The sequence below is a fragment of the Jaculus jaculus genome, chromosome 17 (genome assembly GCF_020740685.1).
Source record: "Jaculus jaculus isolate mJacJac1 chromosome 17, mJacJac1.mat.Y.cur, whole genome shotgun sequence".
Lineage (NCBI taxonomy): Eukaryota > Metazoa > Chordata > Mammalia > Rodentia > Dipodidae > Jaculus > Jaculus jaculus.
In genome coordinates, this window is record NC_059118.1 from 24,400,968 (window position 1) to 24,414,984 (window position 14,017).

At 52.1% G+C, this 14,017-nt stretch overlaps 1 protein-coding gene across 1 annotated transcript in view; it reads right to left on the reverse strand.

Annotated features, from left to right (window-relative positions):
• Positions 1–3,708: 3,708 nt before the first annotated feature.
• The window catches only part of Rab6b (RAB6B, member RAS oncogene family), an 86,131-nt gene continuing 75,822 nt past the window's right edge, over positions 3,709–14,017 (reverse strand). The window contains exon 8 of the mRNA XM_045136899.1: positions 3,709–7,968. Coding sequence (XP_044992834.1) covers positions 7,904–7,968 — 65 coding nt within the window. The 3' untranslated portion in view covers positions 3,709–7,903. The remainder of the gene's footprint in view (positions 7,969–14,017) is intronic.

A 14,017-nucleotide genomic window follows, 5' to 3' on the forward strand; every position in this document is an offset into this window, starting at 1 on the left:
CTCCTACCTCTGCCTCCTGAGTGCTGGGATTAAAGGCGTGTGTCACCACATTCAGCTTATATTTGACTTTTCTTTTAAATTTTTTTTGTTTATTTTTATTTATTTGAGAGCAACAGACAGAAAGAGGGAGAGAGAGAGAGAATGAATGGGCACGCCAGGGCCTCCAGCCACTGCAAACGAACTCCAGATGCATGTGCCACATTGTGCATCTGGCTAACGTGGGTCCTGGGGAATTGAGCCTTGAACCGGGGTCCTTAGGCTTCACCGGCAAGCACTTAACCGCTAAGCCATCTCTCCAGCCCACATTTGACTTTTTATTGCTTTTATAAATGATGCACATCTTGATCAGTAACTGTCTGGCTCAGCGCATTAACCCGAACAGTGCAGAGAGTACAGATGGGAGCGCGTGTCGGGATTCAGGCTTCGCTGTAGATGACCGGAGCCCAGAGAAGTGCCGTCCTCAAGAACAGACCTGCTGCCTGCACCTCATACCCGAGGGGAGAAGCCATCACAGTGACCTGAGAGCCGCGACTGGGGAGAGGCGGAGGCGCTCCACGTGCACACAAGGGGCATCTGGCCTGTCCAGCAGGGATGTGACTGTCACAGGATCAGAGTGAGGGATGGATAAAGTCTGGGTTAGTGTGTTCTCATGTGCACTGCATGCCGTCCAGGCCTCTGCTACTCCTAACCTTTCACCCTAGACTACTGGCTCCCTACCCCCAAAACACCAGCCTTGATGCTGGTACATCGGGGAAATGCACAGTGAAGTGAGAGGTCATAAGACTGAAATGTACAATGAAAGGAGAGGTCATGAGGTGCGCACCTGTCAGAGTTCTAGTTAATACTCTCTTTCATGTGTGCGTAGGGGAGCATGCCCCGTGTGTATGCGTGTGGAGGTAGAGAATGTCAGGTGTGCCCCTCCGCCGCTCACAGGGTCTCAGGTTCGAGAACTGCAGTGCTTATGAGCCACAGCGATTATCCTGTCCCTGCGAGCCACAGGGCTCACAGGATTACAGATGTGCGTGCGTGGATGCGGCCAGTTACTCAACGGGGGCTCTGGAGATCTGAACTTGGGCAGTCTCATGCCCCTTCAGGCCTTCCTGTTTGCACAAGAGACGCACTTAGCTGCCGAGCCTTCTCTCTGGCCCTTTGTTTGGCTTTTCTAGCAGTGAAGAAGCAAGCAGGTTATGGAGCCCCTCCTGGGCCGGCTCGTCCTGCTTCCCGCTTTTGGGTTGAGGGCATGCTCACTGGACTTGGGAACTGGGAGGAATTTATTTTCACGGGAGATCAAATTTGTTCTGTACTCAAGACTGTCCTGTTGGGGCCCAAAGCCATGCAGCCAAAGCAGGTGCATTTCTTCATGGGATTAAGGGGCCACTGGGACCAGAGCAGGAGTGCTGTCACGGAGACAGGAGACTATGCACGGCTGCATGTCATAGATGAGGCCATGGGGGTGGCTTGAAACACCTTGGGAACATGGCTGCGTCCCAGCTACCTCAAGTGGGTGACCGCCTGCAGCAGAAGCCTCCCCTGTTGCCTGCTGAGAAGGGCAGGCTCTAGTGGGAGGCTGTGGAGTAGTTACAATGAGGAGGGCCTGGCATCTCCCCAGTAAACACACCCTCTTCTGGTGGAAGCCTCCACGGGACACGAAGCACACACCCAGACCCAAAGGGACTTGCTCACTCGTTGCTCTGGCTCTCAAGCCTAGGTTTTGATGGCGCTGGCTGATTTGCTAATTAGCAACCGCTGGGGAGCCCCTGCCACGCTGCCTCCCAGGATGCATGTCCTCTGCAGCCCCGCCTGGAGCAAGGCACTTGACCATGTTCTGTGGGGGTTGTTATGCCCACACCACCACATTTTTTTTGCCCTCTTGCTCACAAGAGTCTGGTAGATATTTTCCTTGCTGCTTCAGTGAACACAGAGCCCTGAACGCTGGGATACCACACAAAGCATGACTCCCAGTCTTAGTGGCTTGTGGCCCGCTCCAGATTACGGAAGGGTGCCTTGACCGTGGGACTGTCCTGCTCCCGATCTAGTTTGAACTCCGTGCCAGCTGCACTGGACTTGCAAACACGCTGTCTTCCTCAGTGCTGCCTTCCCTCCCTCCCGTTGCCCTGTCCTGCTGGGTCGGCCACGTAACTCCAACTGTTGTTCAGCCATTTCTCTTCCTAGGGCCTCTGCTCCAAGTATCCTGAAGAGCGTCCATGTTCTGTTGACCTGCATGTTGTTTCCTTTGAATGTCACGCACAGTAACCTCCACTCGAGCCTCCCTGCTGGCCATACTGTGACAGGACAGTGACCACTGTCATCTCTATGTTCACATCTGGGGACTCCCTGACAGTGTCTTTTAGCCTGGCAAAGGCAGGGGCAGCCGGACAGCTGGGTCAACCCCATACTGAGAGGTGATTGGAAGGGAGGGGGGAGAGATGCTGTCAGGGAACCTCCGGCTTTCCTCTGGCCCGTTCAAGCGTCTCCTGGGGCTCTCCGCCCTCCCGTCGCATTCCCTCCGCCTGCCCCACCTCACGCCTATCGCGGGACAGCCCAGCCAGGCAGTGGGGCTCAGGGACACCCACTGCTTCTCCCTTCCACTGGCTTTCAGGACCCAGGTTAGTCTGAAGTAACTGAGACCTGAGGGGCTTCTCGGGGACTGTTCTTTTAACTGTGCGGGGTGAGGGTGGCTGGTGTCATTTGTGACTGTGATTTCCCTTGGGTTATTGCCTTTAAATGGTGGCCCGGAACTCGCCAGGACAAGAGACCCAGTCCCCACACTCACCTTCCTTACCCCCAGCCATGGCAGCTAGAGTTCGCATGTTGGTAAATACAGTCCCGGAGACAGCCTTGGCGCAGCAGGCACTTGAGATCAGTTGGTTTCGAGGTAGGGTCTCCCTCTAGCCCAGGCTGACCTGGAACTCACTCTGTAGTGTCAGGCTCGGCTCAAACTCACAGCGATCCTCCTTACCTCTGCCTCCTGAGTGTTGGGATTAAAGGCATGCGCCACCATGCCCGGCTGGAGGCCTGTTCTTAATTTGCTTGTTTTGAGTTGTTTTTTTTTTTTTTTTTTTTTTTTTGGTGTGTTAGGGTCTCACTCTAGCCCAGGCTGACCTGGAATTCACTAGGTATTCTCAGGGTGGCCTCAAACTCATGGCGATCCTCCTATCACTGCCTCTCGAGTGCTAGGATTAAAGGCGTGCGCCACCACTCCAGGCTGTTTTGAGCTCCTTGCATGTGTGTGGTGTGGCGAATGCACAGGTGAGTGCTGACGCAGTGCCCTGTCGACTCACACGTGGTGGCTGGAGAGTGGGGAACACTGGGTTTCCACCCCTAATCCCACTCCAGCGTCCCTCTCTCACTCAGTGATCCTCCGGCCTCCTCCTTTCCACAGGACTGGGGTTACGGACGTGTGGCCATGCCCAGGGGTTCACATGGGTTCTAGAGATTCATGCCCAGAAGAACACTTAACTGCTGAGTTGTCCCTCTAGACCTGAGGAGACCGGTTTGTTTATTTATTGTGCGTGCATGCGTGCGTGTAAGGCAGGGTCTCTACTGCTGCAAATGAACACACCTGGCCTTATGTAGGTGGCTGGAGAATTGAACCCACGCCAGCAGGCGTGGGTGTCTTTAACTGCTTAACCACCCCCCTGGGCCCAGATGTGTTTTAAAACCCCCTGTATATATAACAGCACCACTTAGAAACAATAGACAAGGAGCTTGTGTTGAGAATTAGGACAGTTTATTGTTTGACCAACATGCTGAGGCTTTTCCACAGAGTACACAGTTGAATGTAAAGTCAATATGGCCACGATGCCTTCTGAGCCCATCCAAGATGGAAACAACGCCCGCTCTGTTCCTCCCAGCCAATCACTTAAAGGATGGGTGAGGGGAGAAGTCAACACTCACCAAAGAGGCCACGTTGGCCTTCTGTGCTATGGAGGCTTTGTGCCTCCTGAAGGGAACATCTGAACCCACACTGCAAACTTTTCCTGATACACCATGCCCTGATGAAGGTGTGACAGGGGTCTGGAGTCCAAGGTGTTTTTGCACATTACAACTGCAAAGGTTTTGGGATACCTAAGTTGTTGATTTAAAACAAAACCTCGAAAGGATACCCTCACTGATTTTCGGGGTACCCAGGGCAACCCAGGTAGATTTGGGGACCACCCTTCTTTGCAGTGGAGGAACCCAAAGTGCACCTATATTTCTCTCCAGCACATTCAGGCTGGGAATAATCTTGTGCCCTAACCACAGAGTAGAGATGGCCTGAGGGTCACACGCACAGCAGACTCAGGTCACGAGTGGATAAAGAAGGCCAAAGCAGTAGCTCTGGTCACTCTTGGCTTGCTGGGCGACCCTAAACAGATCACCCCCCTTGTGTTGTTTCTTCAACCCATGAAAGAGGAAGGGTTGAGGGCTTCACTTCCCACTGCTGTGACAAGGTGACAATGCCTCACATTTCTTCAGGGAGAGGTAGTTGGGACACTGGTGAGCATGCAACCGTGAGCGGTTGACGCGTTCAGACACCGACTCCTGCTCGTGGCTCTTCTCGTGGCTCCGACTCCCCTCAGGGTCCCTGGCTACCTGGTCTGTCCTCCTTCCGTGCCACACCCCCTTCCCTGCGGGAGAAGGAATGAGCTGCGAGATCTACCTGCAGGACACTGAAGTCAGCAATGTCATCCTTTTTCTGTCATTCTGGGGTACTTGAAGATGGACACCGGTTAGGGCTCTGGAGTTGGTTAGTCACCGAATGGCGGTTACTGCCCAGGTGAGTCTAGATGTCGCTACCATCTTGTGACCTTCCTTTCTGCTGCCTGAGACATTTTAGCGGATCTGGCCATGCATGGCTCCCCTTGAGCCCTGGGACCCTGCAAAATGTTTAAGGATGGCAGCAGGGAGGAAACTTTGATCGTGACAACCAGTGAGGCTCTAACGGCCCAGCAGACTGACCTTGGACCACACAACCGCTGCCTTAGCGCTCAAGATGCTGAAGTCGCGTCTTCATTTTGGTGGACAAGTCCGCGTAGCTACGCCGCCAGCTCATTCAGTCTTACAAGCTATTTCCCCGATACCGGAGAACAGGAGCTCTACTTGGCAGCTCTCCTTTGAGCCCCTAGAGAACAGGGTCTTGGCTCAGCTGTCAGACTAAGTGTAGTGTTTGGGGAAAAGGGGCTGAATAAGTTGAAATCACGTGCTGGAGGGAATCCTCCTCTTTGTACCCTGCTAACCAATCTAGATTCAGCAAAGATGGGGATGCTGAGACAATTCAGTAACATCTTCCAGATAAGCTGACCTGTCTGTCCTCAGTCAGTAACCCACCTACAAGGAGGAGACTGATGGTGTCTCTCGAGATGAGAGGCCAGGCTGCCTTAAGAGCTTCTAGGAAAGGACAGCCAACTGAGGGAGAGGGAGCCAGGGAATGGCGGGGTGGGAGCAGAGTTGGGGAGTACCCTCACCTTCAGAGGCCACGGAGCTGGGGGAACTCTGTGTACACGGCTAGGAAAGCAAGAGAAGTGGCGCCCGCATGTCTCTTGCCGTTTCTCTGGAGCAGGCCACAGTGCCATGAGCTGTGTGCGAGCCAGGAGAGACCCGAACTTCTACTTTGATTTACAGCAATACAGTGCCACAAAAGCGAACAAGCGACCGTATGTTCATTCACCGAGACTGGTAGAGGACCCTGTCCATGGGGCTCTGCCAGAGACCGACCACCAGTGTGGCCCCTCGCTGCCAACCACGCCAGACGCTGCCACTTGGACTCCGACCAGTTATCACGAGGTAAGTAGGTCCTCTGCCCACAAGCACCACTTGGGAGGGTGTGCCAGAGGACACTGGCCCACGCGGGCACGCACACGTGTGCAAACGGGTACATAAAGAAGTGGTGAGGGTAGTTCGGTGGGCTATTTTTTTTTGCCTGTAGTTTAACACACCTATGCATTATTTTATTGATGGCAAGACAATCACAAGTTATTTGACGATATTGAGCATTTCTTATTTCAACACATTGCAGTACTTTTGAATTTCCAAAACGGTAATCACAATGCAAGTTCCAACTTGAGAGCGGAAAAGACAAGAATATACATTGAGCACATGTATCCGTGTGAGCATGTGTTTGTGAAAGGTGTATACACAAGTCTATCTCTATATATAATTATGTACACACATATAAAAACTAAACACGTGATGCTTGAGTTACGCTCGTACATTGGTCCTTGCCTTCAGGAGGAGGTGCCCAGCTCGATCCTGCTTCCTCTCCTCCTCAACGGAAGATAAATTCCTCTCTAAAGACTGGCTATGCGGACACGGTCTCCTGGGCAGGAAACGTGTAGCAAGCCCTTTGACAAACACGAACTCTGCCACGGAGCTGCCCTTTTGGATTCATTTCTGAGAAGTTTCAAAATGCATTCCAACCACCTTGTTGGAGTCCTGCTTTGTGGAGGAATTCACTCAGCAGCAGCCTGGGAAGAAGAGCCAATGACAGCTGGGGTGGGTATATTTTGGTTTGAATCACTGTCCCCGTGTGGCCTTGGGCAGGCCCTGGGCCAGTGAGCCTGGGTCCATTTGAATGCTAAATAAGTTATGTCCTTAGAAGAGAACACTCTCTTCGAGATTTCCCAGGGTTCTCAGGACTAAAGCATTCTCAGGAACGAGTGGAAAATGGCAAGGATGGCTCTGGGGGCACAGGCCGCAGTGCCCTAGGCAGCCCTCTGGAAGCCTTACTTTCAACCCATCCTTCAGAAGCCCACAGAGCAGCCACAATATTCACAAAGGTGTGTACAAAGATTTCAACTGTACCATGTCAGTGGGGTGAAAACACATCAAGAAGTCAGCTTTTTTTTTTTTTTTTCCTTCGGAACAGTACTAAGCATCATTAGCAAGTGAGGGTCTGAGAACATGAAATTTTCAATGTGGGGTTCTGCAGATACCCACTCGCCTTCCCAGTCACAAGTAGTCCCTATAGTATATGGCCCAGGTACTAGCATCCCCCTGACATCTCTAAAGGTGGGCTCTAGGGCCTGGTGGCCAGCATCACATGTTGAGTTTGTGAGTCAGCCCAGCTACATGCATTGACTGTTGGGCGAGGAGGTTGCAACATCTCAGAACGACACAGGATGGCTCAGTCATTGCCCACTGTTGCCAACAGCACCTTGTCCTTCCAATGGCCTCTGGCTCTGCTGGTCACTGAGTGGGCCCAGAGAACACACGGGTGCTTATGCCCTCAGTCTCTTCAAGGCTTTTTTCAGGGCAGGAGAAGAGGCAGAAGCAGTTCCCAGGGCCTGCTGCTGGCTCCCTGCTGCCCTGTGAGGTCCGGGAAGGCCTGAGCAGTGCCCACCCTGAGACTTTCTTGCTTGATCAATGTTTCATTTGACCTCCAGGAGCCTGGATGGAGGACCTGGTTGGTTTGGGGCCATGTGGTCCAAGTACTGGAGCCTAATTACCTTGCTCAGTTAAATTATTTTAATTCACAGGGCTGGGGATGGGAAGAAGGAAGTGGTGACAAACAGTTCCGAGAGATCAGGAAGGAGGAGGTGTGTGGAAAAGGTTCTCTATAAGTTTACAAATATACAAAAACAAAAAAGCACATCTTTCAAATAAAAATGACTACTTTTTTTTTAAATCTGGCAAAAAGTTGTATACACATGATTTAAATTTTTTTTTTAAATTTTAACAGTTTTTGGCAATCTTAATAAAGTACAATATATTACAACCAAACCAAAAAATAGTTGTTTAAGTAACAGCTGTTAAGAGTGACGTGATCCCTGATGCCCAGCCTCCCTCCCCAATCCCACCCTACTCCTAGAGAGAGAGAAAAGAAAGATCCTCCCGTCTTGATAGACTCATTTCCCACCCAATAGGAAGCAACACAACAAGCGAGTAGCGAGAAGAAGCCGCCGCCGCCGCCGGGGGCTCTGCATTAGCAGGAACAGCCGCCCTCGCTGGCCGGGGGCTCCTGGGGCTTGTCCAGCTTGATGTCGATCACTGCAGGGGAACCGCTAAGGAAGATGACGTCACCGAGGTGCTGCTGCCGTCTCTCACCCTGGACACCCCCTCCAGCTGTCACTCCCACCCTTCCCCTGCCCCATCGGGCCCACATCCCCCAAACTGTACACTCAGACAAAGCTGGTCCTGAACTATGACATCACAGCACCCCCCTCTCTCCGCAGAGTCCCCGTCTCAGAAACCTTCCCCGGCCGCCTGGTGCTCAAACACCAGCTCCCCAGCTTCAACCTGCCGGGCCTTTGGGTGCAGAGTCCTCAAAGCCAGGTCCAAAGGCAAAACGCCCACATTGGAACTGGGCACAAGGGAATGTGGGGCCAGCCTGGTGGGCAGCAAGAACACTGATCCCGGGCTGGAGAGATGGCTTAGCGGTTAAGCGCTTGCCTGAGAAGCCTAAGGACCCCGGTTCGAGGCTCCATTCTCCAGGACCCACGTTAGCCAGATGCACAAGGGGGTGCACGCATCTGGAGTTCGTTTGCAGTGGCTGGAGGCCCTGGCGCGCCCATTCTCTCTCTCTCTCTCTCTGTCTGTTGCTCTCAAGTAAATAAACAAAACAAAAACAAAAAAAAAGAACACTGATCCCTCAAAGCTTTAGTCTCAGAGGATGCCCCTTAAATCACAAGAAAGCTACAGCCAGTGGTGCACCCACGGGCTATATCCAGCCCTTCACACTGGTGTCTTTAGGGACTGTGCAGAGAAGTACTTATTAGAGGGTGCTGGAGGAGTGGCTTCAAAGCCAAGCTGTTTCCTTCCCTCCGCTGTCATTCCTTGAGACTTTGGCCTTTTATCCAGACCACGTGGTTGATACTAAGGGGCGCGCCCTTGGGCACTCCGCAGACTTGACCCTCCTCTACTGCTTCACTAATCTTGTTGCGTCTCCCATTTGAGGATGATGGGAGAGTCTTTTGGCATAACATGCCATAAAAAGCCACGCATCTGGGCTTGAGAGGATGCTCAGTGGTTAAGGCGCTTGCCTGCCAAGCCTAAGGACCCTGGTTCGATTCCACAGTACCCACGTAAAGCTAGATACACAAGGTGGTGTGTGCGTCTGGATGTTATGTGTTGCAGGGGCTGGAGACCCTAGCGCTCCTATTCTCTCTGCCTCCTCCCTTCAAATAAATAAAAAAAAAATATTTTTAAAGGGCTGGAGAGATGGCTTAATGGTTAAGGTGCTTGCTTGCAAAGCCAAAGGACCTAGGACCCATATAAGCCAGATGCACAAGGAAGTGCGTGTGTCTGGAGTTTGATGGCAGCAGCTGGAGACCCTGCCATGTTCATTCTCTGTCCCCCATCTCTCTCTCATATAAATAAATAAACGTTTGAAAAAAAAATTAATGTTTTTTTTTTTAAACAAACCATGCATCTGCTGAGTATAGTGGCACACGTCTTTAATCCCAGCACTTGGGAGGCAGAAGTAGGAGGATCACCATGAGTTCAAGGCCACCCTGAGACTCCATAGTGAATTCCAGGGCAGCCTGAGCTAGAGTGAAATATCAAAAGTAAATAAATAAATAAATAGAAAAGCCACACATCTCCTGGAGTGTCCCTCCTTGCCTTGCTGTTAGGAAGCTCACAACCAATATTTTGGCCATGTCTAAGCCTCAGCATACCATAAGGCATAATTTTCCAACCTTTATTTTCTTTATGTGCACATGTACACATAAACACACACGATTTTATCTTGTTTGTATGCATGTATATATGTACGGATGCGTGCACATGCACGCACGCATGCACACACACACGATGCCATGGCAGGGTATAAATAAGTAAACAGATAATAGGCATATGCCATCTGCCCCACCCCCCATTCAACCCAGCCTTGTCCTCTCCACTCCAGTCCCCCAGTTCCTCTCCTCATCTCCCTACTGCTCTATATTTGTGTGTGTACATGTGCACACGTGTGTGCATGTGTGCATGTATGTTCATGTGTGTGTATGTGGAGGCTAGAAGAGAATCTCGGGTGTTGTTCCTCAGGAGCTGTCCATCCTTTTTTGAGACAGCATCTCTCTTGGGCCTACAGTTCACCGAAGAGACGAGACTGGCTGGTCAGTCAGCCCCTGAGATTCGCCCGACTCCGCCTCCCCTGCACTGAGGTCACAAGTGGGCGGCACCACGGTAGGCTCTTCACGTGGAGTCTGAGGATCAAACTCGGGTCCTCATGCCTGCAAGACAAGCCCTTTACCCCCTGAGCTGTCTCCCCAGGCCTTTTTGCAAAGGCACCACCAAGACTACCCTGCTGTGGCTCTCTGCCAGCTGTGGTTCTGTTGTCCCCACTGGCCCCAGCAAATCCCAGTACCTGCCTGCACTACTGGCCCAGCTACAGGCCTTGTTGAGGACGTCTCCTCGTCTTCCCTAGGAGCCTCTCTGAGCCCACCCACCCCTCAGCACCGTAGCTTCCTAAATCCAGTTCCAATGATAGGCGTGCCGTCAGCGCCTGCAGAGACACAGCTTCCAAAGTCAACTGGCATTCAGTCCTTCCCACGGGTCAGATCCGGCTTGGCCCTGCCCTGCATGGTATTGCACGGAGTCTCAGCAACCAGCGTTTCCCTTTCTGCAGCAGACCCCACGCCTTCCTTCTTTCCTTTGCTCATGCTGCTCTTCCCTTCTAGAATTGCTGTCCCCGGGGGCTGCCTCCAGTCCCTCTCCAGCTCTGCCTGTCCAGTGTCCCCATTCTAAAGCAGAACCTAGTACCTCTGCTGAGGAGCTCCTCCAGGTAGGGCTGAGCACCTACTCAGCGTGGCTCAGGAAGAAGCCTCACTTTACCATCAGGCCTCATATAGCGGCGAATAAAACACATCTTTCGGCCGGGGTGTGGTGACACGCGCCTTTAATTCTAGCACTCGGGAGGCAGAGGTAGGAGGATCGCTGTGAGTTCGAGGCCACCCTGAGACTACATAGTGAATTCCAGGTCAGCCTAGGCTAGAGTGAGAGCCTATCTTGAAAAAAAAACCCAAAAACAGCTTTCATCTTGGAAACCGAGGAGCCTGGGTGCAAACATGTGTCTATCGGATGCCTGTTCCACCCAAGTCACTCACTCATTCACCTCCCTTATGTACACGTTCATGTGTGTGTTTAGAGATCAAACTCAAGGAAGGTCTCAGCCATGCAAGCATTGCTCAACTATGAGCTACACCTTTAGCCTGGCTATGCTTTTAAAAATATATTTATTTTCGTTTATTTGAGAGAGAGAGAGAGGAAGAGGGGGAAAAGAGAGAGAGAGAGAGAATGGGTGGACCAGGGCCTCCAGCCACTGCAAACAAATTCCAGATGCATGTGCCACTTTGTCTATCTGGCTTACATGGGTCCTGGGGAATCAAACCTGCATCCTTTGCCTTTCCAGGCAAATTCCTTAACTGCTAAGCCATCTCTCCAGCCCCGGCTATGATTTTGAAATGACTTGGCTATGCTACATTCCTCTTGTACTGACTTCTCATCCTTAGCGCCACTCACATTTTGTTCTGGCTAGTTGTATTTCCTTCTTTCTTTCTTTCTTCCCTCCTTACTTCCTTCTTTCCTTCCTTCCTTTCTTTTTTTTTTTTTTTTTTTTTTTTTTTTTTGGTGCGGGGGCCACCCTGTGGGTATAGGATGTTTTGAAGCATCCCTGGCTTCTACCCACTAGATGGCAGTAATACTTACTCTCACTCCTCTAACTTCCACATCTGAATGTGTCTGGAGAGACACTGCCCAGTGTCCCTTGTGTGGGAGGGAGCAACTTTCAGTCTTGGCTGGAAGGCTGCTGCTGCTGCGACGGCGTGGCATTCTGCCAATGTGGAAGTTACCCAACTGCCAGCTAAATAAACCTTCTCAAGTGTAATTTGAGTTGGAATACTTTTGTACACATCATACCATGTTTTTTCAATTCTGTTTTTGTTTTTCAAGGTAGGGTTTCACTCTAGCCCAGGCTGACCTGGAATTGACATCAGGCTGGCCTCCTACCTCTGCCTCCCAAGTGGAGTGCTGAGATTAAAGGCGTGTGCCACCATACCCAGGTACTTAATGGCTTTTTTGCACTACATCAAAAATCTCCTGGAATATTTGTTAAAAATACCCCTTCCTGTGCCTCACCACAGTAGATCTAGGGGAGGGTCCCAGGAAACAAAGAAGTTTGTTGGAAAGTTCCAATGCCTATATACCTGGGAAAAGAATGCTACTGGGTACTTGTGTCCAAAAGAATTTGCTGTAATGATGGAGTATTCTGCACCTGCCTGTCATATATGCAGCCATTAGCAGCACGAGAAACCAGGTACTTGGATAGACCAGTGCCAGCCAAAAATGGAACTTTTATGTGAGTCTAATTTCAGTGTCATAGCACATGTGGCTTATGGGAAAGCACCGGTTTATGACATTTGCTACAAGCTCTGTCACTTAATGTCTTTTTCCTTATAATGCTACATGCCACTGAATCACAATGGTCATGACCTGCTCACTGATGGAAAAGGATGGGGAGGGAAAAGTGGACTCATGTCTAATCCCAAGAGGAGAGTCTCTGTGTGTGCCATTGACTTTGAAAGGAGCCCATGTGCCCTCCTGAGAGATCACAGCACAGTGGTCCTGGCTTGTGCTTGTGCTTCCAGTGTGGCTCCCAAACCCCAAGCAGGACCCCAGCTGTGGTCCCCCCTTCACTGACCACATCAGGCCTCCCCGCCTCTTCCCTCTGCCTCCTGAAACAGTGGTGGGCTCAGAGAACCCGTTACCATCTTGTTCCAAAACTGCTAGGTATGCCTTTCCCACTCCAGTGCCTCCAACACTAAGATGGGCACAATCCCCTGTACCTCTGGAATATCACAGCACCTCAAAGCTGGGAGGCCTTGCTTGGTATGTCACTGTCTTCTCTCAGGATCACTGCATGAAGTGTCCAAGTTACTGCCAAGACTTGGCATATGCCAGCCTGGTTCAGACAAGGCCCAAAGGTCACGCCATGGAGGTCTGTACAGACCTCAGGATGGGGGGGGGGGTGCTGGAAACCTTGTGTCAGCGGAACCAGCAAGGGGCCTGCAGTTCTATCATTTTGTGGCTGCCTTGGCCTCGCTTTGTTGAGAAGTCATGGCTTGGGGTAAGGGCTGTCAGAGCAGCCCTGGGGGTGGCTTCCCATGGAGGGCGTGGAGAAGAGCGGTGGCAGCTTTTCTCAGGGGCCGGGAGCTCATGCCCACGTCCTCACCAGGCCCCGCGCAGGGTGTGCGGTTGAGTACGCACCTCTCATATCACTAAGCGGCGCTTCTGCGCGCTTGCCCATTACGCCGAACACAGTTCGGACACGACCCCGGGGCATGCATCTTCGGAACATCCGGGTCGCAGCCGTCAGTAAACAGAAGTTCAAGCCCCACCACCCAGGCTGAGCCACAAGCCGCAGCTGCCTCCACCTGGTCCCTTCTGGAATCTCTGATGTCTGCTCCAGGCTGTTGGGGCCCCAAGTCGGTAGGCACCCAGGTAGTGTGAAAGGGGTGCAGCCATCAGATGAGGGGGATCTCATAGCTGAGAAGAGAGGCTCGTGCTGTCTGCCTGCTATCTGCTTATACTCCACTCTCCCCAGGGGTCTACAGGTCCCTAGCTGGGTAAGATGACAGGCGCACTAAGATGACAGGCTAGTTGCCACCCTGGTTGGGAGCCGATCTGAACTGGCTGTGGGCTCAACAGAATGTCCTGCACAGGTGTCTTAGAGATAGTGAATGAACAGCGGACACTCACCCTGGAAGGGTCTTCTTTGCCTCTGGGGGGGCAGGACGGCAGCAGGCTGTCTACGGCCTGGCCCTCACTGGTTGGTACAGTGGGGGGCACCGCCTTTTCTCCTCCTCCTTGTCCCGCTGTCCTCAGCCCAGCAGATGGTAGCCTAGCCCTGCTGATGGAGAGCTGGGAGCTGGGAATTCCTGTGACTGACCACTCTGCAGGCCTCCTCTCAGCTCCCAGACATCCTCTGGGGACACATGGACCACTGCTTGTCCTCTGGACGCTGCTGAGGTCTGCTCTTCGGGGCTCAAGATTGTCCCTTACTGTAGGTTGGAGAGTCCCAGTGCTGGGACCCCACGAGCCC